The following is a 25397-nucleotide window of genomic DNA, read 5'->3' as shown; positions in this document are numbered from 1 at the left end:
CCTCACTGAGATCATCACCATCGACTCGCAGATTTCACTTTCCAACCCTCTCTTCTCTACTCACACTTTCCAGCCCTTTTTCATACCTCTTGAGATCAATCTCTCAGTCCACACCTAAGTGCTAAAACACACATCCTGTCACCACCGCCAGTGACTTGTGGATTTTCAAATCCACACAAAAAGATGGCGAGTGTTGAGTCTCATCCTGTTATCACTTTGAATCCTTCACGCCCTACCTTCCTCGACTTGCCACTTGAGATTCGCAGGCGAATCTACACGCTCAGCGGCCTGGTGAGAAATTGCCCACTGTATTTACAGGTCTGGACATCAAGCCAGCGGAAGTGGGCCATCAAGGCAGCCTCTTGCTACGACGACAAGATCCTCTGCGCCTGCCTTCAAAACAGCCATCTTCCCGGGCTTGATTGTGATTGCTTCCTGTCCGATCACGGTTACGAGTTCCCCCCCTGTGCAAATCTTTCGCACGTCCCAAAAGGTCGCCCAAGAAGCAATCGAGCTGTTCTACTCCAGCAATCGATTTCAGATCTCCTGTGTGTTTCCATGGGCGTTGAAATCACTCCGGCAAATCGGGACCGACAATCTGAAATACATCACGTCCTTGAGGCTCAGCTTCCATACATTGTGCCTCGTTGGTGACGATCCTTGGAGACACGTCGGAGGTTGCTGCATGCACGTTGAAGCACCTGCGACCAGGACTCGCCCTCACTATGATGACATCATTCTCTCCAGATGCCGCGAGATCTTCTCGTTCTTGAACACGGTAGTACGCGAGGACACCTTGAAGTTCTCGTTAAAGTGCAATTTTGATACCATCCGCATGGTGGCACCAACGACCGATTTGATCAGAAAGCTACCAGTCATGAAAGAGGCAGCTGTTCGCATAACCGGCCTGTGCCCCTGGCTTGAAATGGGCCTCGATCCGTACAACCTCGCACAAGATCTGGCAAATCACCTCACCGACAGACGCCGCTTGACTCAACAGCCCTCGGCCCCTCCTCCAGAAGGGTTTCGATATCTCGATCTCCCACAAGAGTTCCAGCTGGTGGTCATGGAGCGAACTGCCCTTATCGCTCCGTCCAAGTTGAGTTGGGATTTATTCACCCGGTTCATTGCTAACACTCGCCAAGCTCATCTCTATCGCTGCGCAACTTGTGAGGCCCTACGGCTTGCAGAACACCTGCAGCCTTGGTATCACACCACTCGTATGGCAAGTCGTTGCAAGTGCTGGCGCTTTCCCATGTCGCTGTTTTTGGTTAATCATGCAGTACATGAACAAGCCACCGAGCTGTTCTACAGGAAAAACCATTTTGTGATCTTGAATAGTGAGATTTGCCCCGAGTACAAGTTGGATAGGTCCCTACTACTTCGCAAATTACCATCAGCTGCGATCAGTCACTTGCGTACACTAACTATCCAGCTCCCAGCAAGAGTTTTCCTACTGGGTAGCAGCAGGCTTCAAGCGTGGCCACGTGGCAAAATCAACAAAGAAAACCCTCTCAAGATAGAGTCGGGTCTCAGTCGATCATTTACTGCAGTGTTACACCTTCTGGAACAACGAGCTGTGCTCCATCGACTCCAGTTGACGCTCATCTGCCATGTTCCCCATGATAGCAGCTTTTGGCTGGATCCAGGACAAAAGGACCCGTCGGAAACTTTCACTAGGCAAAACCTGCTTGCAAATTTCGTCATAGACCTGCGCCAAATGCGAGAAAACGGCCTGAAAGACCTGTTCATCGTGCTCATGAAAGCAGACAGATACGGCGCGTTGGAGCTGAGCAGTGATCTGAGCAGCGAAGCCTGGCTGGAAAAGTCCATCATGGGGCCAGAGTACGATAGCATGACGCGGGGCAAACAAGTGCTCCGCGCCGATCACACTACATCACAGTTTGATGATGACAATCCTTGGTCCGGGACATAGCTACGCTCTGCTCATAGATGTCACCTTGGCCGCTTCGTCCGCTCATTCCCATGAAGCGTCTTCCCTTCCAAGGAAGGATGGAAAGAGAGGACAGCGACTGCAACCGGAAGGTTTGGCCCATTGCCGCGGTATATGTCCTGATAGCAGGACAGCTGGACTCGAGAGCACGAGGTAGTACAGCTGGAAGGTAGCTCTGCTCAAAGGACAGACTTTTGTGATCCATTCCACATTGTTCCTTCCATATAAGCTCTCGTGATCGTAGATTTTTCCTGGATCGCTGTCGCTGTCGTCGATGAGTCTAAGCTCGCCGAGGGCTGCATACCGCAGGGCTGTGACACTAAACATGCTTGGCTTTAAACGGCTGGATTCAAGGCCAACTCTTCTCTAGGTAATGGCTAGGGTGAAAGTACTAAACGAGGCATTGGCCAACTCTGGTGCAATTCCATCATGGTCCGGGCGAAATGATGATAAGAACTGGGAAGATTCTCCGACGGGTATTGGAGGAAGGTTCTCTATTTGCCTCTCAACTTACTCTTTATTCCCACCAGGCCATTGGACATTGACGAGGCACATTTTGGGTTCATGGGCCATGTTCTTCCAGTCGCCGCTCCGTGTTTGAGCAACAGGCTCGTGAATCACCCTATCACTGAAAATGGATATGCAAATTCAACATCGAGACGATGGCGAGAGACAAACTTTTCAAAGCCAAAAAACAAAACCCAGTGGGTTGAAGCCCAATAAGCAGAATCGCATCTTGATGACCACAAATGAACGTTCTGGATTCCAAACAGTCTCTGCACTTCAGCGATCACGTCGCTAGCGTGATTTAAACTTCGAGCTGGACCCACCCGAAGACTTTGATTGATGGGCCCGTTTTCATAAGTGGGGTTAGTCTCGTATTCGAGTCAGCTTCCTGAAGCGGACATGAGGGTCGCCCACCTTTGACTGCCACTGGCGTCTGTACTTATCCTTTCCTTCTCGCTCGATTTGTCAAACCACGACCTTTTGAGAATTCCTTGCTTCGTATCTCGGAAAATACTCAAACACGAGTACGAATTTCCTCCCAGCCACAGAATTGATCACCAGAGGCAAACGAATGTGAAGTCGTGATGCGTACTCGCCGCTCCCATCAGAAGTCACGCACTGGCTGCAGTAATTGCAAGAGAAGAAGGGTGAAAGTGAGCTTGTCCCAGTATATAATGAGAACTCAAAGTTGATTTGCTAAAGGATCCACCCGGATCAGTGCGATGAGGCCCGGCCCGCGTGTCTCAACTGTACGCAACGCAAAGATGCATGCGTCTATGTGGCGCTGTCACCTTTTGTGTTCTCGTCAAACCCGGGAAAAGTGAGGACGCCTTCTTCCACTCCATCCCAGACCACGAACTTGCCGAATGAGTATACCAGTCCACAGCCGTCAGCTCCGTCATTGACCGAGCATGACCCTCCATCGCGGGCCCCGGCAAGAGTCGTACCGCCCAATCTCGATCATTTGGCGTTGGAGCTCCAGTGGATCATGCACACGCACAAGCTTTGTGCCCGGAACGAGGAGTCCAGACGGGTATGGCAGATCTCAACCTTAGAAGAGGCGCTCCACGCGCCATTTCTGATGCATGGGATTCTGGCCATGTCTGCCCTCCATTTTGTGCACCTGCAAAAGGACGGCCGCCAGGCGGAATGGCTCGATCTTGCCATCTCACACAAGAGTGAAGCATTGGCCCTGTTCCACGAGCAACTACAGAGCATAGATGAGTCTAATGCCAAGGCAATGATGAGCTTCGCAGGTATTGCCGTGGCGTTTAGCTTTGCGAGCGCTCTGAACTGCTCCAGCCCCGACGATGGACCCAGTGTCAATGCCTTGGTTGATCTATTGATGCTATCACGTGGTGTCCAAACAATTATCAATCATGCGTCGGATTTTCTTCGCAACAGTAATTTTGGGCCTCTGTTCGATACCACTGATATTGGGGGTGCACTGCCCTCCGACCTCTCGGAGGCCTTGAATCATCTTGAAGAGCTCAATCTCCAGTGCGGTCGAGCGTCGCCAGCCCACAAAGGGGAGATGTATAAGCTTGCGATAGAGCACTTGAGGTCTTTGGGCCCTTACGCATATGTGGAGCCCGGATCGTTGACTTTTGTCGGTGGGTGGGCTATTCGCACCCCGCGAGATTACCTGGACGAATTGAGAAATCGCGAGCCCTTTGCATTGGTGATATTGGCGCATTTTTGTGTGTTACTCAATAATGTCCGACAGAATTGGTGTATCGGACCCTGGGGGCGGGTAGTGCTTGGTGAGATTGTTCAAACCCTTGATACCGACTGGCAATGTCACATCAAGTGGCCTATAGTGCAAGTCCTGAAATAAAAGCAAAATCTCATTAGATTGTTGATATTTGAAGAAAAGTAAAATATAGCTCTTCAAAAAGCTGTTTCTTTCTAAGCAAATAGACGAACAAAAAGTCATCGCGTCATGGTAAATATATCAAGCTTTGTCTCCTTGACGAGTCCTTTCCTCCGGTGTCACCAATCTGAGGTAGCCTCACGCCTCACCGGGGCGTTGCAGGTCAAGCGCAGAGACTGGAACGAATGTGCGAATATGGACCGCCTTCTCTGAGTACTTCTCTCCCCTTCCGATCAGGCAGTTGATCTCGCTCGGATGAATGTACTGAAGGACGAGTACGGTGACGAACATCAGCAGAGCATCAAAGACATAGATGTACGCCTCATGCTTCATCAAATACCCGTTGTATCCCTGAAGATACTCAACCACACGAATCACCGAACGAATCAGAATCAAAATGCTCGAGACGTAGAGAGCAATCATGTGGCGAGTCCACAGGTATTTCAACTCGATGGACCGGGGTGTGGGTGCTTTGTTCACACGTGTGTGAAAGATGACGGCACTGATCGCGAACAGACCGAAGAAGATGATTTGCACGAAGAGACCACCAATGATGATGTGTTCGCCGGTGGAAGGTCCATTAGAGCTCGAGACGAGGATTCCGGCACCTACAGACCAAGAAAGCAGGTTAGCACCGACCACAATGAGTCAACCATTTATAGCGGTCAGAGTGACGTGGAGATATTACATACCCGATGCTTGCATGAGGAACGAGAGCACATCACCGCCGACAAAGATTTTGGTCAGCCACCGAACTCTGATCAACGAGAGCTTCTCTGCATCAAGCATTTGGATGATGCGTCCGAGAGTCATGTAGATACTGGCAGCCAGGAAAGCGGGCGCGATCAGGATCAAGGCACTTTGCATGATGTAGGGGCCCTTGGTGTAGTCGGGTGCTTGGAAAGAAGCGAGCAGGCGTCCAATGTAACCGATCGTTTCCACTGTGAAGGGGACGTGTTTTGCGTTAGCTTTCGATTGGGCTTGACGGAAAGGTGGGAAAAGGCCAGGTGAGAAAGCCAGTACTTACACAGCGCGCCGATAAAAAAGGGGATCATGAACCATGTTCTCGTTCGAATCAGTTGGTAAAAGTGTAGTATGCTCGATAGGCCGAAGAGTACAGTGAATATGACTGCTGCCGCCAGCGACGGCTTGTAGTAGTAGAAGACAAAGTTGTCCATTGCTGCGAAGCCTTTCTGCAAAAGCAGTCAAACTGGAACCGTAATAAGGGAGCGGGTGTGAGTGAATGAGGGAGCGGCTGGGAAGGAGGTTGAGCTCTGAAGAGAGGGACTAATGGTTGAAGACGAAAATACCAGGCCGGTTGGAGACGAGTAAGGTCTTTTATAAACAAAATCTCACTTGAACCTGCAGGATTACCCCCCTAATTTTATCCACGCGCCGCGGAAAATTAAGTAAGAACCAGAAAAAACCAGTATTATACATTATGTCAAATCCGCGGGAGACAAATGATACTCATGCAATGGGGCTGAGTCCACTAAGACCGTTGCCTGTCCACCTGCCCATCTTCGAGATCGAATTCATTTCGTATCCTTTTCGATTTCTACTTTAAGAAGGCCAGAAGTGGGGCGCCAAGCATCCGTTTAGATGGGGCGAAGATCTGAAGCGGGACTTTTTGAACGTGTGCTCTCCAATCAGCGTGATCGTACGCCGACCAAGCCGTATTCGTGCTGGATTTCCGGATTAGGCAGATCAGCAGATAGAGTTGAGAATATTGCCATCACTGGAAGTTCAGGGACCCCACCACCCCCCAAAAAGAAGTCTTGTTTCATGAATCTATCTGCAGAAATGTTTCAATGAGAAAACAAGAGCAACTCTTGCTGCTTATCATTATGAAGGAAGTCTGAGGTTGCCTGGGTCTAATCAGGGCGCCAATGAAAGTAGAGCGACCACACGACGCCTGTCCTCGTTTTTCTGTGCGTACCATACATGGTCATATCCTGAATCTTGCCAAGAGAGCAAGACCCTGCGATGTTTTGATTCTGACCGAAAATAGATCATCATGTTGATTGTTGGGCTCTTCGTAAGACTCCACTATACTCGTAGAATAAAAATACGATCTACTGGCATCTCTTTGTTAATAAAGATTTCCCCTGCCACCAACCTCTTCTAACGTGCTTGACTATTTTTTTCACACCAAAATTACCCTCTATTCTGCAACAAACTATCATGGGCTATCAGTACTACAAGTATGATCCCTCGGGTGGTGCAGCCATCCCTTTCGCCGCCCTCTTTGGACTCGCGACTATCGTTCATTTGGTGCAATTGATCCGGACTCGCAGCTGGTTTATGATCTCTTTTATGATTGGCGGTGCATGTGAGTTTCTCTGATGCATTAGCCATGAGACTTTGGATAATCTCCACTTCTTCGACGACACTGACTGATGGACTTGAGAGCTTGCAGTTGAAGCAATTGGCTATTTGTGCAGATATATCAGTTCGACCGAAACACCCGACTGGACGATGAAACCGTACATCGGCCAGAGTCTTCTACTTCTTCTTGCTCCGGCACTCTTTGCTGCCTCCATCTATATGATACTCGGCCGACTGATCGTTGCCCTGAACGCGGGATCCAACTCTATCATTCGACCCTCTTGGTTGACCAAAATATTTGTGGTGGGAGATGTCCTCTCCTTTCTTATGCAATGCGGAGGTATGTCTTCTCGATTCCCTCGCGTTTGCCTCTCTTCTTCTTTGGCTTTCTAGCATGTCACCACCCTCCACGGAAGAGAAATGAAAGGAGTCACGCTTCGTCTAACATGTTACCCTACCGACTCCAGGAGGAGGTTTCCTTGCCGCTGCGAAAACGCCCGAAAATGCCAACATGGGCCAGCATATAATTCTTGGCGGTCTATTTGTTCAGATCTTCTTCTTCGGCTTTTTTATCGTCGTTTCAATCATCTTCCACCGTCGAATGGCCGCCTCTCCACTGCACTATACGGGGACCAGTGTGATTCCTTGGCAACGCTGTATGATGGTGCTTTACACAATCAGCTGCTTGATCATGATTCGGTCCATTTATCGCGTGATTGAGTACGCCCAAGGAAGCGATGGGTACTTGCAGAGCAAAGAGGCGTTTGTCTATGTGTTTGACGGCGCTCTGATGCTGATCTGCTGCGTGATCCTTGTGATTCAGCACCCGAGCAAGCTGCTCGGGGGAAATGCTTACCACCGGGCTGAGGAACTTGAGATGCTAGCGGGCACTGGTTACGAAGGCAGAAAGACCTATCCCTGAAGTGAAACCACACAATTTAATTCTTCCATATTCTTCTCGGGACAGCTCTCGTGTTCGATTCAACTCTTTGAAGAGACATGTACAGTACATTGGCGCGTCAATAAATAATCGAGGGAATTCATTTCCATCATCTCGGAAGTAACCTTATCTTCACGGAGGATTGGTCTGCGCGGACCTAGTGGCTTGTGGTTCTCATTAGACCAACAAGCGACTCTTGCTCGAATCAATTTAGATGCCTGCCTTTCGTGGAAGCTTCAAGCCCAACGTTGTATGCCGACTGGGTTTCATCCAGGGACTCATCTCCGCTGGGGATGATCGAGATCAGCTTCCACGGATCAGGGTACATACAATTAGCAGATAGTTTACTGGTTAACACTGAGTTTGTTGTGGAAGACTGGAATACATTCGAATACGAGTTCGTCAGAAGATGGAAACAGCATGGACAGCAAGCCTCCGATGTGCACAACGCAGATCGCCATCGAACGTCAGACATCTGAATCCCCTTTTCACGATGCCAAGCTTTCGGGACCAGGGATACATCGAGAAGCAATTCTCTGCCGGGATTGCGTGGCTTGGGACGAGAGGCTCAGTATCGGGCGGCTACTTCTCGTAACCGGTGCGAATACGAGGCCGAAGAAGTCGACAGCACCAACAAAGCCAGGGCAGGTCTTTCTGGTTTGGAAATGTGAACTTATAATTGAGCCAACCACGCTTGATTGGAAGTTAAAATTATCATAGCTGCCTACTGCAGAGTTGCTTGGCGACATAAGGCGTAAATCCACAAATAACATTAAATAAGTTGAATAGATCGGGTGCTTGAACGAATTCAATTCCAACTAAAAATCTACAAGAAGTCTCATACTACACGTCGCATTCAGACACACACTCTCATCACACTTTACATTGTCAACATCTCCCGAACAACTCGATCCCTCGATCAAAATCCACCAGTCATTGAATCACCAGCTCTCTTGATTGCGGTCTTGAAACACGATCCTCCCTCGTCTATCTCTTCTCCAGCCCCCCAATTCGCTTCCTCAAGATGAAGTTTCCCATCGAACCAACCCCCAGAAACAAGTTCCGCTTGGACATTGTATTGGGAGTGCTCATTCTGATCACATTAATCCTGGTCATTGCCCGAGTAGCGGACAAGGGCACGCCTTCAACGAGAACAAACACCTGGGGCATTGCCGTGGTAAGTCTCCGTCACGGTGTTTGGACTCCAAATCCACTACTATATTCTAGCCTGCACCCACCATATACATCTACACGCCAACCAAGACGAGCTGGGAAAGCCATAATACAATTTTCTTGCTAACAAGCCATACGCCCTCTATCTAGACACTCAAGTCCGCAGTTTTCCTAGCATACCAATTGCTCACAGGGCACGTGAAGCGCTTTCAAAGATGGGCCAGCGCAAAAGTCGACAAGATCCTTGTCATGATTGACACTGTTTTCTACTTTGCCTTATTCATAATCAGCATTATGGGAGTCAAAGGTGCACATTCTACGAGCAGTAAAGCCCTCGGTGTGATTGTGGTATTGCTTTCAATTGTCTTGTGGTGAGTCTAGAACCCTGCAACTTGCCAGATCCTTGGTTACTTCTACAAATCTACCTAGCAGTCCGTCGAACACCTGCTAATATCACGTCGTGCAGCTTCCTGGACTGCATTCAATGCTATATCTGTATAGTGATTCGGAAAGATGAGAAGCGATACGGTCGCACCCCGACTGCTCGATCTACAAAGAGCTCAACATCGAGTGTTTGAAGAATGACTCTTGGAGGTGATACCCATCAATTCGGGTATTCTGCATCTATATAGAGTCAATCTATCTTGGCGGACCTGGATGACGTTGGACGGCCCCCCGAGCTATGAATAATGCACACGTTGTCTAACCTTAAGCGCCCAATGCTGTTCTGTCTCAACTACCGACAACGCTATACATCCCTTCATGGTCTATTGCTGTTATTTCCTTTCCTTTCTTTTTGTCATTTTGTAGAGGTTTTGCATGAGCCTTGGGATATATGGAACTATCAATCGAACGTTGAAATTACCGTGAAAAGACATGTTGCAATACTGTCGCTAAATCAGCTTCCTCAACGCGCTGGGTCCCCTAAATTGGCGATGTCCTCATTTTTCCACACTCTTGAACTTCCACTTCTTATGACCCGTTGAGAATATATGAGTTCTCCAGCAAAGTATATGAGCTCAGCACAGGAGGGTTTCAGTAGCAGAACAAAAGACTCTCATAATCTTGGTTATCTCTAGATGATGTTGTTACCGCTATCGGCCATCAGCATGAAGTTTTGGAATGGAGACGTCCTTCGGCGCCGAGTCTCACCATGCGTCGAGCCCTGTCCAGCACGTGCCGGGCTTACTTGTCACCCTGCCAATAAGATGCTGTTCCCTTTGTCCCTAGCTACATATGATATCTTCCGTTTCCCCGGAAATGAATATTCCTTGACAAAGTCAAATACCTATCATGAAAGAGAGAGCTCCGACGAAAGAAGATGGGCGAGTCGAGTCACCTAGAGGTTCGACCAAAAGCTTATCTGGAACGCGGAAGCAGAGTACGTTCTTCGAGAAAAATAAATTGTTCCCACCTTCATCCTGATGAACAATGGATGGAATCGGTGAAGCTGTATTTGAAGACAAAATGTCGGACATTCAGAAAAGTGTCTTGAAATCAGAACATGTCTATGATGCAAAGGTAGTGTATTTCATGAGCCGTGACTGGATCTGACGTGAACATGGATTGGGGACATGAGACGTGAGTGAGAAAAGTACCGACACCAAAGAATCATCCAAACAGCCCGTAGACAGGAACAAATGAAAAAACATTAAGTCTAGATCATTATGAATTCAAAGGTCCCAGGACGCCAAAACAGAAAAGCAAATGAAAAGCGCAAATAACCAGATGAAAGATCTATAATCGGGAAGGAATATGGTCCATGATTTGGTGGACAGCAGATCATCCGGTCTCTCGGCTAAATAGCGAAAGATGAGACAAGCTGTGAGCTGACCAGTGGTCGCGTCAGCCTGAGTGATATTTTTTCCCTTCAGTTTTTCTGCTCAAGCCGCTCCATCAAAGTCGCTCTCATTCGGACATTGACAACACCGCCGATACCATAAGCCGGCACAATTTTGCCCATGCGAGCAAAGCTGCTGGAAATGTAATCTCGACGGATACGTCCCACGCGATCTGTCCAGGGTAGACCACCAGGCGGCTGCCGATTGTACAAGTCCAGGCCGAGTAGATGCATCGGCGTACTAAAGAATTGCATCAAGGCAGGACATGCGAATTGCGCAGTGGCGGCCTTCATACTTGGCGTCGCTGCAATGAAGTCCGGTATTGAAGGTGCGATCAATGTGGGAACGTTGAAGGAGGCGAAGATTGTCACACTATCACGAAGACAAAAGAGGGAGTATGAGACTTTCGGAATGGTGGGCGCTGCGGCGGATTGAGAGGGCATAGGATGGCAGACAGCCGGACGTGATAACGAGGCAGAGGTGGATGTCTGTGATTGAGCCGGAGAGGGTGATGGTGAGGCGCCAAAGATCTTCGCAAAGCGCGCATCTTTGTAGACGCAAATAGCCATGTTGACTGCAGTCGTGGAGATGAATTTGGCCGGACCCGGCGTCACAGTTGAGTAAGACTGGTTGCGCAAAGTGGAGGACACCGTGTCAATCGCGTTCGCAGTAAGATATGTAGACGTATAGAGGGTATAAATGAGGAGGAAAGGCGTGCCGAGAAAGAAGCCGGCTGGTTTTGTGACCATGGATTTGAGGCAATTGGTGATAGTTTGGCGAATAGGGAAGCCTTTGGAGGCCTTTTCAATAATAGCACTGCGAAGAAGGAAAGCAGGTGTTAGTATTGACATTCCATGTATTCATCTCCAGCTTGATCAATACTTTTGTGTTTCACTACTCACCGGTCAATGATTGTGATCAATGGACAAGTCAACGCGCCAGCGGAAGCCGCACTGACAACGTCGACACCGAGGCGCATACCCAAATCCCTGCTGTTCCATGTCGAATCTGCGGCAGAAGATACAATGGTTGGAACCGCCGTCCCAGATACCCTCGACAGCGTTGTTGAGCGCTCTGAGCCCTTTATCACAGGTAAAGAGGCATCTTGCGCGACCGCATCGCGAGTCATACTCATATGGAGAAGGCGAGATCGGAGTGACAGTTAAACGCCGAGTTAAAAGCACATAGATTAGCAGTACTGCACAGGTCAAAGTGCAACCACAAAGTGCCACTGGGAAGACGTCAAAACTAAGAACTCGTTCGATTGAGGAAACAAAGTCATAAATAATGAGAGCCTGCAATGTGATCGCTCAAGCTGGTCGCCGTCAGCATGCAGCTCAGCGGAAGATAATTGCCCGGGCGGCTTACTCCGATGCCGGCTCCGCCCCGGGACCGATCGCTTGGTCTGGTTGGATAAACATTCGGGTCGGGTGCAATCAAGGAGACGGAGAATCCAAGGTGTCTTGACTTCCAACGGGGAAATTAAAGCAGCAAAAACAAAGATATAATATAATAAGATGTGTTCGTAATATTGTGATGAACTCCCTGTACGCCTTTTATGAACAGCCATATATTTCCAAGCCCCCGTCCCGGAAGCAAGGGAGAAAAAGAAATCAACCTCACGACGACTCGGCCGACACCGCGTGGATACCGTCCAAGGTGACCCTGACGGCTCCCGCTTCAACAAGCTAAGAAAAGAATGAATCATTAGCAAAGACACAGGTCATCAGCTGAGCCGCAAAACGAGGGCCAGAGGATGGAAAAAACCTACAGCGCGCTGGAGATCTTCAATCAAGTCATCCACATCCTCAATACCGACACACAGACGAATGAGGTCCTCCGGCATCGCGCGTTCCGCCCGCGTCTTCGCATCGATGCTAGCATGGCTCATACGGCAGGGCATACTGATCAGACTGTTCACACAGCCGAAGCTCACACTGATTGCCCAGATCTTCGCACTCTCGACGATGCGCTCACTGACATTGACGTCGCCCGTCTCAAATGAAAGCACCGCTCCAGCACCCCGTGCCATGGAGTTATGTAGCTCATACTGAGGATGCGAGCGAAGTCCAGGGTACCGTACCTTGAACCCATGCGACTCGAGGAACTCGGCAATTCGCTGAGCATTGCTTTGTTGTTGGTCCATGCGCACCTTCAATGTCTTGACACCACGCAACAGCAGCCATGAATCGAACGGAGATAGGCCACACCCGGATGCGTTGATTGGGAAGTACAGGCGCTCGCCGAGAGTCAGGTCGTTCACAGCAATCACACCAGCCATCAGGTCGTGATGACCAGACAGGTACTTGGTACCACTCTCATATACAATATCGGCGCCCAACTCAAGAGGGTTCAGGAGAAGTGGCGACATCATGGTGTTGTCCACAGACACGAGACAGTTGGGGTTCGCTTCGTGTGCTGCGGTAGCGATCTGAGAAATATCGACGATCTTGATAAGTGGGTTGGTGGGGGTTTCCAATAAGACCATGGCGGTCTTGGAGTTCAAGACTTGGAGGACTTTCTCGGGGTTGGTCGTGTCGACATGATGCACCACGATGCCGCCGTTTGTGGAAAGATACTTGAGCAGACGGTGGGAGCCGCCATAGAGATCATCACCAGTCACAACCTCGTCGCCAGGACGAAGCAGACGAGTGATAACATCCAACGCAGCCATACCAGATGATACAACTAGTGCTCGCTGTGCAGACATGATCTTGGCCAGGTGTCGCTCGAGATGGGTGCGAGTTGGGTTGCCGGACCGGGTGTAGTCGTACTCTCCGCCACCACTGCCGGAAGTCTGCTTGAAGGTCGCACTCTGCGGGAAACCTGGTTAGTGTGCAAGCTCATTGTTGTGTCATTGACAGTGACTGCAGGAGATGGAATGCTGCCTCACCTGGTAAATTGGCACGCTGCTCGCATTGTACTGATCATTGCCTTCAGTGAACACCAGCTCGGTGGCAATGTTGTATCGACGACCAGGGTGTGGACTCGAGGGAGCGGGTGAAGGTGGGAGGTCATTGCCATGCAAGTCAACGCGAGGGAATGACTTCTTCGCAGAGCTCGCCGACTCTGAAGCTCCGTTGGCTGCTCCGGATCCTGACGCCGACATCGCTGCAGGGCGGGGCAGAGACGGATAGACTGTGGGTGTGGAAGTAAAGTGTGTAGACAACTCTGTACGTTGTCAAAGAAAATCCAATGGTTTGTGGGAGTTGCGAAAAGGAAGTATACTACTCGCTCAATGGAAAGAAAGATGAGATGGTAGTGGGAATGAATAGAAAAGGATAATAATGTTGACCACTCGCCATTCTTTTGCTCCCCCGGACGATCCATTTGGCTATGACTCCCCTTGGGCGGTCCCGTGATTGGCCAATGATATCGCAAAGTGATTTCGTCATCCAGTACTTTCGATTAGATAAGACAGAGTCACGTGCCCTATAGCTTTTGATTTGTCTGAAATATGGGCCGCGGGGGGCCCGTTCTGGAAATGAAGCACCATTGGAATGCGGAGTACTCTCACAAGTCAGAAGAGAAAATATAAATCAAATCAGGAAAGAAAACGCGCTGAGAAGAACAGACATGATAAGATTCCATCGTCAGTGCTGTACAGAGCTTTGAGGGATCGAGCCAAGCCTGTCGGAATGTAGGTTAAGAGCGTTGAGCCGCTTTCTTGCTAGGACGCGTAAGGAGGTCCTGATGGATCCCATGACCCTTGTTCGCTTCTCCTCATGTCCGCGACCAATGTGCATCCATACGTACTTGATGCACATCGTTTGACGGCAATGATCTGGAGGTTATCGCTGCCAAGCCAAGGTGAATCCAGCAAGCACCTGTCGCAATGCACCACCAGATCAGACTTGGAAGATTGACAAGGTAAAGTCTATGTCAGTTACAAACATAGCAGATGTTCTGATTTGTATCAATCATGTCCGAAGTAAAATACATTGTCAAAATAAAGCCACATCATCGTTACTGGGTCTCGACACCCTTCTTCTTCCGGTCACGAGAGTTCTTGCTCTCTTGGTCGGTCTCGGCAAGGTTTTCATGGCCACATGCGGCAGAGTCGGCCACTGCCTGTACAACAGCCGCCCCGAGTCCTGCAGCGGTGTCGCTGAAGTCAACACCACTGACAAACTGCTCACTTAGGAACTCCAACCCAGCAACAAATGTACAGAGCGCACTAGCAATACAGAAGTGACTGATTGTCATGCCAATGTCCAGCCACGAGCCCTCATCTCGTACCATGTAGAAGAAATTGAGGGTCATCACGTCCGAGATGGACATCACGACCATGAACAGTGCACTGGGTGCAACCTCAAGGCGACGATTGAGGATTCCCAGATTGGCACTAATAATAGCAAAGGGTATAAGGATTTGCAAGAGCAAAAGGGCGCCCTGGGCAAAGGGATCAAAGATGGGGATGAGTCGGCGGACACTGTCGAGTGAAAAGGTAGAGATCGAGGCCACATTTCCAGTGCTGAAGAAGCCTGACTGAAGCAGAAAGAAGAAGAACAACGCAACACGGGTGTCAGAAAGGGTTAGCGCACGGTAGCTGTACGATTGGCCATCGACCGTTGTGGTGGTGGTATTTGATGCCGCTTCTGGGCTCGCCGCTGAGCCATTGTTGACGGTCTTCACCGAGTGGGGGGCGGAACCTGCAGTATGAACATAGACGGCGTGCTCAAGACGAACCCATGTCACCAGAGTCATGCAGAACACAAAGTAGAAGAGACCCTCCCATGAGATAGTCAGGATGATAAAAGTCGGCGAGAAGGTCAAGAAGATGACCATGAGCCTATGGAGGTAGTTGCTGTTGGGACAAAATCGGTGGAAGAACGGCAGAGATAGTGATGCCACTAGCAAAGATAATCAGCCAGCGCTTGAGACCTGGAAAGGGGTGTGAAGAGCCTACCAAGCACAAACCAGCCTACGACCTGGTTGCCCAACGGGAGGCCCTCGCGGGCCTGTAAAGCTACCACGCTCGAGCGAGTCACAATCAGGGCGAGAAGCACCATCCCCACCTGAAATATCGACAGTGTAAGCCTCTGCACTTTATCCTTAGATTCGGAGACAGGATCGTACCTGCAGTCCCACGATAATTCGTGAGCCACTAGTCGGCTTCGAGGCCTTTGAACCTGCTTTGCCGTGATCGAGGATCGAATCCTCGAAAAGAAGATAGAGAACACCTGTCAAAAACATAATAAGACCGCCAAAGGTACTGGAGCTAGGTTAGGACAGATGATATTGAGCCACATTCCATTGGTTGTTGACTCACATGGTGTCCAAGTTTTCCACTTTTAGGACTGGGAGGAGCGTGAAAATGCTCATCAAAGAGCACCCGAGGGCCCACGTTGCAGTCAGAAGAGCATGCTCGCGGATGAACCTGAAGCCATAAAACACAGGCCACAGGGCCCCTAGACCGAACCCGATGGTGAAAATTTCACGATGGAAATAAGATTGAACCTGATGTGGCCTTAGTTCTGCCCGCACACAGACAGACGTCGGATGGAATTTTCTGAGCACATACCAGAGCTTCTAGAACACCAACGAACGCCAAAGCTTGAAGACCAAAGGCGAGAAACCCAGAAAATGAGTGCACATGGCCGAGCAGGATCTGACGACCAGCAGTCAACGCCTTACGTCGGGCAAAGACCTCCTCCCAGAAAAAGACAGGGAAAAATGCGTAGAAGTAGTATCTCCACGAGGAGCCTTGGTAGAGGAACACGGAGAAAAGAGCGGCCAAGACTGCTGAAAAGAAGGAGATACTGGCCGTGGTGCGGTTGGAGTCGGTCGTGCCATGCAAGACATGCAAGTCAATGACTGTGGTCAAAGCATATGCGATCCATCCCAAGTAGCCAAAAGTAACCACAGTGCGCAGAAACAGCCAGTCGTATGTTTGTAGGTAGCGCAGACCGTCAAGGCCAAGTGTCAAGAGCTCAGAAGACAGGGCAATTGCGTCTTCGTAGTCGCCGTTTGAGATTAGTGTCTCAAGATTCGCGAAGCGCCCTTCAATTGAAGTCTCGCCATCCCCGGAGAGAGGCTCAAAGGGTACGTAACGGAGCACCGCATTTCTCTTTTGCGCTTCCTTCACACGATACATCTCAAGCACCGCTTGCGTGTTCGCGAGCGCAGCGCGGGCCTTTTCTTGAGGACTCGCGTCAATATAATTCAACGGCAATTGACCGACTGAATTTACAGGGTAGTCCACGCCCACCAAGTACGCCATCAGAGCGGCGACGTCTGCCTGTGCGACATCATGCCGCTGGACCTGGTCGAATCCCCAATCTGACGAGAATCCGTCATCATGTCCTGGAGCGACGCCGTTCATGGTGATTTCGGGCTTTGCAACACCAGACCCCCACGCAACAAGAGGCGTACGTGTATTGTCAGGGTGACCGTCGCCGTGGCTGCCCATGTCATTCATGCCATGGTCGGCAGTAAAGACAAATGCAGTCTTGTCATCGCCATAGAAGTCCTCCATCAGCTTGCTTACGGCTTGAATGCCCCTATCCACGACCTTGATATTGTTGAGGTACTCCTTAGAGTACGGTCTAAACGCATGACCCGTGGTGTCCAACCCAAGGAGGTGGAGGAAGAAAACGAGTTTATCCTCCCGCAATCTTCGATTCAGCTCTGGATCGCTTTTCGCTGATTCAAACAACTCATGAACCTTATCGAAAACCCAGGTGTCCAAATGTGTGGCGTCCTGGCTGAAGTCCTCGGCTTCTTCCGCATACATTTCGGCATCCACACGGCCGGGTTCCGCTCCCTCCTTGAACATAGGCAGAATATCCGGACTTCCCCAGCTCCATGTATGGCGACTGCGATTGAAGACGCTGTCGAAATTCACAGGGTTCAGTTTCCAGCCTGTCGTGACAGATGACACATCCTCATACAAGCCCGCAATGAGGGCAACATGGCCAGGCCGTGACTCTGTGGGCACACGGGTATGAGATACGCCAAAGGTTCCATGTGACAGAACTTTCGATCGAATGAATGGCGCCAGACGGATTGGGTCCTCGGAGGGCTGCGCGAGGGCATCGGGAGACGGGTCGGGGAATGCTTGGAAGGCTTTGTCGGCGCGCAGGCCATCGGCAACGAAGAGAACGAGTCGCTGTGCGGGTGCAGATTTTCCAGCAGGACGGTTAACACCATATGAGCGCATACCACTCACGATGGGGCTAACAAAATAGATATCGAAAATCGAATATGTATAGATGAGGTGGAAGACCACCGCGAGGGCCAAGAACCCTACGCGGCCGAGACGCGCCATAGTCCTGTGGCTTGGTCGCAGCGATGCCGGTGAAAGTGACGGAAGAGGTAAATAGAGGCAAAATTAAAGAATCCAGTACCCGGCCAAGCAGGTAAAGGAGGAGGAAACAAAGAATCAAAAAGGGGCAGACATGACCCTCTACGAGATACAGTTGACTCGATCGCAATTACACCACTTTAGGTGGAAACGCATCGGGGAACTTGCGGACGGGGGGCGGTGAGGGCCAATCACGGGCCGAGAACCAGGCACGGCAGAACCTTCGGCGGGACCCACTTGGCAGCTCCTTGTCCCTGAATTAAATCATCCAACAATTGGATTGAGGCATATGGAGCGACTTTACATAGCGACAGATACTGAATAGTCATGAGAACCATCAGCAAAAGGTGGTTGTGCAATTACATGGAAACTTATACGATGAGCTGTCCGAATGTCAGAGCAGCTTTCAATATACATGGTAAATCGCCTTGGGTAAAGTTACCTTTGCCCTATACCTAAGGCAATGAAGGGACAACTCACCGTGAGCTGCATCCCGTTCCACTGAATTGTGCCAGCGGAATCTAAGGAGACATGCATAGTCCTGAGATTCGCGAGCGGCTATTTAGCCAATGGGATTGATCAAGGGATCAAGGCAGGTAGTACTTCCTCTAGGTTCGTGCAGATATAACTCGACCAAGATTTTACGCTAAACAGATCCAGCATCAGATGGGAGCTTTCCAAAGGCCCGCAGCTAGTAGGATCTAATGGCCCCGAGGGGAACCGGCGGGTTTCTATGGGAGCCATGTATGCGGCCCAGCCTTTTACCGGTCTCCATTTTGATTTCACTGTACAAGAAAGAGGTGGCATATGCAAAAAGCTAGGACAAGGGTATATACATACGCGGCATCAATTAGGATGTGCTCGCCCGGCGCTTTGTGAGAGCATCGATCACCCGCGTATAGAATTTGGAAGCCTGCTCGCGCTTGAAAGTGATGTCCACCGTCAGGAAGTCGGGTAGAATGTTGACAAGTTCGCGATCACGGCTCGGGTCCAGCAAAGGCAGGTACTGAAATTCGGCCTGCTCGTATTCCGAGCTGGCAACCTTGGGGATGGCAAGCTTGAAGTGAAGGGCTAGGAGTGCATACATTAGCAATGATCAAAGAGAAATACTTAATCATATGATGGTACTCACTCCCGTTGACACCAGTCTGGATGCAATCGTATAGATGATCGGTCTCCCGATTCTTGACGTCCCGGATAATTAACCCAGTGAAATCTGTGTACAGATCCTCCTTCAACTGGGCCAACTGGGCTACCTGGGCAGCCTCAGCACTCGCAGCTGCTGAGGCACGGTTGGCGAGGCCTCCCTTCATGGCACTTCCAGGAACCTTGCTTGCTTCTAGGCTAGCGGCCGTGTTGCGTGCAGCGGCGAGTTTTGTTTGCAATGCCTTGATTTCGGATTGGGATGAGGCAAGTTGAGACCGTGCCTCATCTGCCTGCACTTGAAGTCGAGACAATTCTGCATCCCGATCCTTCAATTGCTTTTGTAAAGTACGACTCTGAAGGCCAAGAGCTCGCTGTGCGTCCAGCTCTAACCTGAGCGATGCAATGAGTTCGTTCGATGCTGCACCACGGATTGTTTAGTCGACTCCACAGCTCAGGTGATGATTGGGAGGGAAGGGCAGTATCATACCAGTAGTGATGCTCTCGCATTGTTTGCGGAGTTTCTCCATGTTGGAGTTCGCTTCTACAAGCCCAATTTCCCGCAAATTGCGGTACCTGGATTCCAGCGCATCGTGTTTCTTGGTGATCTCACCAATCTTACGTCTCAACTCTGGATCACCACCGTGTTCACTTGAAGCCCCGGATTTCCGCTTACTTGGAGAAAAATCGCGATTTTTCAGCGAGGCAAGTCGCGCCCTAGCGTTATGCACCGCGGATGATGCCCCATGAGCATTAGGTTGCTGCTCGCTTTCCAGCATAGATTCCTCTACAAGATCGTCGGCGGCCCCATCGGTTTGTTGCGCTTGACCCTTTACAGATAACCTCTCTTCTTTTTGTGTGATCGCACGGGTGGGTGTGTATTCAAATTCTCCGTCCATTTGCAAAGGCCTGGCAACGCTTGCCGTTCGACCTCTTCCCCGCCCACGTGCTGCCGTCGCTGCAGATCTGCCAGCTCTTGTTGTCTTCTCATATTTCTCTTCTTCGGAGGCAGCTGAGGACCCGTCTTCATCGCCTTCATGTACGGGATCTGGAGCTTTGGATTTCGTGGCAGCCCGTGTCTGCGATGCGACCATTTCCGGGTCGCGACTGGCTGCGCGGGGTCGACCGCGACGACCAACTGGCTTTGAGGGCCCCGGTGCTTCTTCCAGGTGTTCTTCAGTGGCTATTTCAGGGAGCGCCTGTCGTTTTGCTGGCGCAGAAGGACCTTTTGCAGGGGCCTTATCATCAGATGAATTTGGTGGTCGGCCTCTCCGTCTCTTTGCGGGAGGCTCGTCTTGAGGCGCTTGTTGTGGGACAGTCTCATTTTCAGAGAATTGCATCAGATCTTCATCGTCGGAGCTAACCAAACCTGACAGTTTGGAGACGGCCTTTCGTTTGGGCATTGTTGTAGTTTTGTTCTGGAGAATCCGTCTAATGCGAATGGGTCTGGACTCTGGACTATCCGACGCGCCGCTCCGCGAACCACAACAATTCTCCGCCTTCGCTCGGCAGCAGCCATGTGACATGTGACATTCCGTGCCACAGGGCCATCTTGCGCCACATCTTTCCATGCCCGAGACAGATCTCGGCACTTTCTTGAAATTTGGACTTCACGCTGTTTAGATCGCGAAAGCATTCCGTGTGTTGTTCTCTTGACATTCGGTATCTTGTTTCCGAGCTGTTTGCGCCCAGATCTTCTTGTTGAATAGTCGCGCCAACTCCTCACTGTCATCATCATGGCTTCATCAGGCGGTCGCCGCTGGCAAAGCTTCCTCCAGGAATTAGTGATGGTTGCTGGAACGGTGAGCTACAAGAACTTGAATACTTTCATATAGGTACTTAAAACAGGACTGATAGGTACTCCTGCTAGTCTGCCTCGGCGTACTTCCTTATTCGCTATCTTCTATCACGCCTTGAATTTGACCCGGAGGGCCAAAAGAAGGAGGAACAACGCCAAAAGTCCGCCGCCATTCTTCGCCGACTTGACGGCGGAGATCAATCAGACGACGAAACGAGCCGTGGAGGAAGTTCAAAGAAAGGTCGCCGCCAACGGAGAGGCGAGCTGACTTTGAACCAATATGAACAAGCAGTTGCCATGGACGTGGTCGCGCCGGAGGACATCAATGTTTCCTTTGAGGACATCGGAGGCCTTGATCACATTATCGAGGAACTCAAGGAGTCGGTGATCTATCCATTGACTATGCCTCACCTCTACTCCTCAACATCCTCCCTCCTGACCGCACCATCCGGTGTTCTTCTCTACGGGCCCCCTGGCTGCGGCAAGACCATGCTCGCCAAGGCATTGGCTTCGGAGAGCGGTGCTTGTTTCATCAATTTGCACATCTCGACACTGACGGAGAAGTGGTATGGGGACTCGAATAAATTGGTGAACGCCGTGTTTTCGCTGGCCCGCAAGCTTCAGCCGGCCATCGTTTTTATTGATGAGATTGACGCTGTCCTGGGGACAAGAAGAAGTGGCGAACATGAAGCTAGCGGGATGGTGAAAGCGGAATTCATGACGCATTGGGATGGTCTCACCTCGGCCAATTCGACTGGTGAACCACAACGTATCGTTGTGCTTGGAGCCACCAATCGCATGCAGGATATCGACGAGGCCATTCTTCGCCGGATGCCAAAGAAGTTCCCGGTCACGCTTCCGCCTGCACAGCAGCGTCTCCGAATCCTCAGTCTAATTTTGAAGGATACAAAGATTGACCGGGACAATTTTGATCTACACTTCTTAGTGAAGTCCATGGCGGGCATGTCGGGTAGTGATATTAAGGAAGCCTGTCGGGATGCTGCAATGGGACCCGTTCGAGAGTTGATTCGGCAGAAGAAAGCCGAGGGGACACAAATAGCAGCCGTCGATCCAAGCGAGGTTCGTGGTCTTCGAACAGAAGACTTTTTCGCGCGCGCTGGTGGTATGAAAATAATTTCTCGATCGTCCCCACCATCAACCACATCGACCGAGAAAATGGCGGGGAAAGAAGACGAGGAGTGGGCCACTGAAGACGAGATCGCCTCGGAATCTGAAGCTCGTCCTGCTGGCATGATTGAGCCGCCGGAATGATGTGCATGGTCATTGCAATTTAATAGGAAGCTGCTGTCCGAGGCCTTGCTTTCTCTCTTTCTTTCTTTTCTCTTCTCATCTCAATCATGTCCTCGGCAGCCAATTCTCGAGTTGACCGGTGATTTCCATCTCACAAATTTTAGCTTCTGGAATTCTGTATAGATTAATATGCCAGGCTTTGGATCTCTTCTTCTGCGCCTTGGAGAGACGGTATTTAGCAAATTTTGACGCGATTGATGTGAATAGAACTTTGCGAAACGCACGTCCACCTTTCGTGGCGGGCACTTCAACAACTGAATGCACCACAGACTTGGCTTTGATAGTATCTATGCCACGACCATTGTGGATTTCTTTCATGCAAATGTCTATTGTATCCCCATTTGACATTTTGGTTTGTTCCATATCTAGGTGCTGTGACAGCTGGATCGGTCTCAACCCTCCGGTAAGGTGACGTACCACGACTTCCCAAGGCGGGCGAGGTCACCTGCCGATCGGTCGACTATTATTGTCTGCTAGAATTCCACCCACGCTCCTTGGCGGTGATTGATTTTCAATTTTATCATCCCCTGTAGAGTACACCAGGTCAAATCCCTGGGCCATTTTTTTTCATCCTTGCATATGGGTTGCTTATGCTTATGCAAGCTGCCAGACATTGTCCTGGCTCTTTTTGGAATCATCGTCGCTGAATAGACACCCACCGTGAACTACCTGAGTGGGTCGCAAGCGTCACCTACCATCTCCACGACTTTGCAACTCTACAATTGTCCCCTAACAAAAGATTCAAAGGGCCGCTCGTATTCCAGGATTACCCGACACCTTCAAGCCCCTTTTGCAGAGATTCACTTTGCTCTTATCGAACAGCAATATCACAGTGGGGTCCTGTTCATGATTAACTCGATCGTCTCGGCTGAGTGCTGAGGCCACGCATGCGACACGCCCAGTGGATGACGACTAGGGTCACTCCTACGGTCCCAAGACACCACTGATGGCAATCAGCTGCCTTGGCACCACACCCACAGTCCACAAGGGAGACTTTGCCTTGTGTCTTTGGAAGGTCACTTCCACAAGACCGTACTGACAGGAATGAGTTCTCAAAACAGCTACGTCAATGCTTCCCGGAGCTCCCTCCCTTTCAGCGCAGGCACTACCTCTACCTCCGCGGTCCGATCGCGCCCTCGCCGACTGGTCTCGTTCGTTGAGGATGAGGAGGGAGGGACCAACACCAGCGATGATAACTATTCACACCTTGACTCCCAGCCGTTCACGTCGGGTCTATCGACGACCCTCTCAGCGAATGTGGGAGCCGCGCGATCTCGAGGTCCCAGTCCGTCGCCGCTCCTGTCTCGCGGCAGCTCCCCACTGCCAATGAAACACCCCTCGCGCGTTACGCAATCCGTCAACGGAAGCCGCAGCGAAGAATCATCGACGTTAAGTTGGCATCAATTTGCAAACTCCTCGTCTTCGAAGGGCGCTGCAGACTTTCTGGACTCGTCGTGGTCCTCCCTGCAGAATTTGGCATCCTCGGTGCTAGGTAGCGACACGGGCCGCAATGCGACCAATGTTGGGTCGAAGAGCCATTCGCGGAGGAAACCCTCGCGGTCAGATGTATATCACCGAAGTATTCCCCGGTCCACGCCGACCGCATGGGGCCCATCAGCACCAAACAATTCCGAGATTGGGACCGGGACCCAAGAGGAACGCCAGGCTTTGGTGCAAGCCAAAAAGCGAGAAGCGCTTCTCCTTGCAGAATCCGATCCCATCACGAGCGCTGCTTTCCGTCACAAGCGGCGGGACTCTGGAGATTACTTTGGCCAACCCCTCGATCAAGACCACGAGGAAGACGCCCTCGCGTATATACACCAGGTCCAAGCAAGCGACAGTATTACCGGAGTGACAATCAAATATGGATGCCAGCCCGCCATATTTCGCAAGGCGAACGGTTTTTGGCCCAATGACAACATCCAAAGTAGGAAGACGGTGCTCCTTCCAGTCGATGCCTGTAGCGTGAAAGGCAGGCCTATTGCGCCTCCACAGGAAGATCTCATGACTCTTGGTTCAGAAGACGCCACTGGGAGCTCCATCACGCCAGTCAACAACCCCATGAATGGCTCTGTGTCGAATTTGCAGGCACCAACGCCGTCGGAAACAGACCGCAATCAAATCTGGAAGCATGAGTCTTGGGTGACTATTGACGGGTTTCAGGCCCCAGTTCAAATTGGTCGAGTGCCACGCAAAGCCTTGGGCTTCTTCCCCCGTACACGTCGGAAATCTGTATCCTATACCGACGAGGAGCCTTTCCAAGACGACCCGTTCAGAGAGCCAATGAGTGCGCAGTCCTTTCACGCTCTCCAGACTCCTCCCGTCGATGACGCTTCACCTCGTGCTCCCTCGCGTCAAGCCGGTCAATCGAAGCCCGTCCGGCCGCAACACCGCCGTCGGAGCAGCAGTGTGCATTTGATTGGGACCGGTGTTGGCACACTTGATCGGACCTCCACCGCACCGGGGCCTGCCTTGGATGGCTTGAGTAAGTTTGTTTCCCAACACATGCCGAACTTGGTGCCCCCTCCGATGCCCGAGAATCTTCGACGGTCTTCGTTTGGGTCTGAGTCCACGACCACGTCCAATACATCCACTGGCCTGGAAAACATTGGCGGGGCTATTGGCGGGGCTGTCGAAGGCTGGATTCGAAAGGTCGCGACTCGCACTAAAGCCGGGATCAATGAGCTCCAACAAGGGTCCGGCTCCCCAGGTGACCGAACAGCCGGCCGCAGTCGTGGTCTTTGGGGGCTTGGAGATCTGATCGAGCTGGACGACGCGCCTGAAGATCATCGTCCGTCCCCCTCCACTTCTCGAGGTACCTTTTCTTCTCGGCGGGGAGAGCCAGTCCCGAGCTCCACATCCTCGTCCTATCGATTGACAGGACCCTCGGCTGTTGCGACGAGCAGGTCTCGCGCAACCGGTCTCGATCTGGGATCGAGGGCAGATCAGGGGCGAGCCAAGGACGACTGATCGGCGTCGTTGGTCAAGGCATCGCCAGATGTGCGTTTGGAATTCGGGGCTCATTGTGCCATACGTGTTTTCATTCTTTCTCCGCTGATGCTTGCTTGTTGAACATTTGCGACATATTTTCTGAGCGACTACTTTTGTCTGCCCTTCCCATGGTCACCAGCTTTGGGCCTTTTGGCTCGTCTATCGAGGCAGAGTGTCCAGTCAGGAACTGCGTGTATAGAGGATGAGACAGACTTTTGTCTGCTTTCTTCCG

The 25397-nt window shown here is 50.9% G+C and overlaps 12 protein-coding genes across 12 annotated transcripts; 7 read left to right on the top strand and 5 right to left on the bottom strand.

The window, feature by feature from the left end:
- Window positions 1–183: 183 nt before the first annotated feature.
- On the top strand, window positions 184–1936 carry POX_b02269 (uncharacterized protein; the record flags this gene model as incomplete). The annotated part of the gene is made up of 2 exons (XM_050111183.1): window positions 184–291; window positions 359–1936. 2 exons carry the CDS (start codon window positions 184–186, stop codon window positions 1934–1936), a joined length of 1686 nt encoding a protein of 561 aa, XP_049971529.1.
- Window positions 1937–3045: 1109 nt separating this feature from the next.
- On the top strand, window positions 3046–4298 carry POX_b02268 (uncharacterized protein; the record flags this gene model as incomplete). Its single annotated transcript, XM_050111182.1, has 2 exons — window positions 3046–3114; window positions 3180–4298. The coding sequence occupies 2 exons, from the start codon at window positions 3046–3048 to the stop codon at window positions 4296–4298; spliced, it is 1188 nt and encodes a 395-aa protein (XP_049971528.1).
- A 174-nt stretch (window positions 4299–4472) lies between these two features.
- POX_b02267 (uncharacterized protein) lies at window positions 4473–5512 on the bottom strand (the record flags this gene model as incomplete). The annotated part of the gene is made up of 3 exons (XM_050111181.1): window positions 4473–4942; window positions 5027–5275; window positions 5362–5512. The coding sequence occupies 3 exons, from the start codon at window positions 5510–5512 to the stop codon at window positions 4473–4475; spliced, it is 870 nt and encodes a 289-aa protein (XP_049971527.1).
- Window positions 5513–6518: 1006 nt separating this feature from the next.
- On the top strand, window positions 6519–7584 carry POX_b02266 (uncharacterized protein; the record flags this gene model as incomplete). The annotated part of the gene is made up of 3 exons (XM_050111180.1): window positions 6519–6666; window positions 6754–7002; window positions 7130–7584. 3 exons carry the CDS (start codon window positions 6519–6521, stop codon window positions 7582–7584), a joined length of 852 nt encoding a protein of 283 aa, XP_049971526.1.
- A 1042-nt stretch (window positions 7585–8626) lies between these two features.
- POX_b02265 (uncharacterized protein) lies at window positions 8627–9353 on the top strand (the record flags this gene model as incomplete). Its single annotated transcript, XM_050111179.1, has 3 exons — window positions 8627–8779; window positions 8926–9146; window positions 9242–9353. The coding sequence occupies 3 exons, from the start codon at window positions 8627–8629 to the stop codon at window positions 9351–9353; spliced, it is 486 nt and encodes a 161-aa protein (XP_049971525.1).
- Window positions 9354–10206: 853 nt separating this feature from the next.
- POX_b02264 (uncharacterized protein) lies at window positions 10207–10329 on the top strand (the record flags this gene model as incomplete). The annotated part of the gene is made up of 1 exon (XM_050111178.1): window positions 10207–10329. The coding sequence occupies one exon, from the start codon at window positions 10207–10209 to the stop codon at window positions 10327–10329; it is 123 nt and encodes a 40-aa protein (XP_049971524.1).
- Window positions 10330–10645: 316 nt separating this feature from the next.
- On the bottom strand, window positions 10646–11751 carry POX_b02263 (uncharacterized protein; the record flags this gene model as incomplete). The annotated part of the gene is made up of 2 exons (XM_050111177.1): window positions 10646–11432; window positions 11519–11751. The coding sequence occupies 2 exons, from the start codon at window positions 11749–11751 to the stop codon at window positions 10646–10648; spliced, it is 1020 nt and encodes a 339-aa protein (XP_049971523.1).
- A 484-nt stretch (window positions 11752–12235) lies between these two features.
- Window positions 12236–13725, bottom strand: POX_b02262 (Cystathionine beta-lyase; the record flags this gene model as incomplete). The annotated part of the gene is made up of 3 exons (XM_050111176.1): window positions 12236–12304; window positions 12388–13431; window positions 13510–13725. 3 exons carry the CDS (start codon window positions 13723–13725, stop codon window positions 12236–12238), a joined length of 1329 nt encoding a protein of 442 aa, XP_049971522.1.
- An 857-nt stretch (window positions 13726–14582) lies between these two features.
- POX_b02261 (GPI ethanolamine phosphate transferase 1) lies at window positions 14583–17886 on the bottom strand (the record flags this gene model as incomplete). The annotated part of the gene is made up of 5 exons (XM_050111175.1): window positions 14583–15469; window positions 15526–15634; window positions 15696–15831; window positions 15889–16076; window positions 16141–17886. 5 exons carry the CDS (start codon window positions 17884–17886, stop codon window positions 14583–14585), a joined length of 3066 nt encoding a protein of 1021 aa, XP_049971521.1.
- Window positions 17887–18772: 886 nt separating this feature from the next.
- On the bottom strand, window positions 18773–20468 carry POX_b02260 (uncharacterized protein; the record flags this gene model as incomplete). Its single annotated transcript, XM_050111174.1, has 3 exons — window positions 18773–18993; window positions 19055–19486; window positions 19556–20468. The coding sequence occupies 3 exons, from the start codon at window positions 20466–20468 to the stop codon at window positions 18773–18775; spliced, it is 1566 nt and encodes a 521-aa protein (XP_049971520.1).
- A 333-nt stretch (window positions 20469–20801) lies between these two features.
- POX_b02259 (Protein MSP1) lies at window positions 20802–22135 on the top strand (the record flags this gene model as incomplete). Its single annotated transcript, XM_050111173.1, has 2 exons — window positions 20802–20867; window positions 20936–22135. The coding sequence occupies 2 exons, from the start codon at window positions 20802–20804 to the stop codon at window positions 22133–22135; spliced, it is 1266 nt and encodes a 421-aa protein (XP_049971519.1).
- A 1083-nt stretch (window positions 22136–23218) lies between these two features.
- POX_b02258 (uncharacterized protein) lies at window positions 23219–25144 on the top strand (the record flags this gene model as incomplete). Its single annotated transcript, XM_050111172.1, has 1 exon — window positions 23219–25144. The coding sequence occupies one exon, from the start codon at window positions 23219–23221 to the stop codon at window positions 25142–25144; it is 1926 nt and encodes a 641-aa protein (XP_049971518.1).
- Between the last annotated feature and the right edge of the window lie 253 nt (window positions 25145–25397).

This window comes from Penicillium oxalicum, chromosome II (genome assembly GCF_001723175.1).
Source record: "Penicillium oxalicum strain HP7-1 chromosome II, whole genome shotgun sequence".
NCBI lineage: Eukaryota > Fungi > Ascomycota > Eurotiomycetes > Eurotiales > Aspergillaceae > Penicillium > Penicillium oxalicum.
The sequence above is the reverse complement of the archived record's forward strand: the minus strand, read 5'-3'. Positions and strand labels throughout refer to the sequence as shown.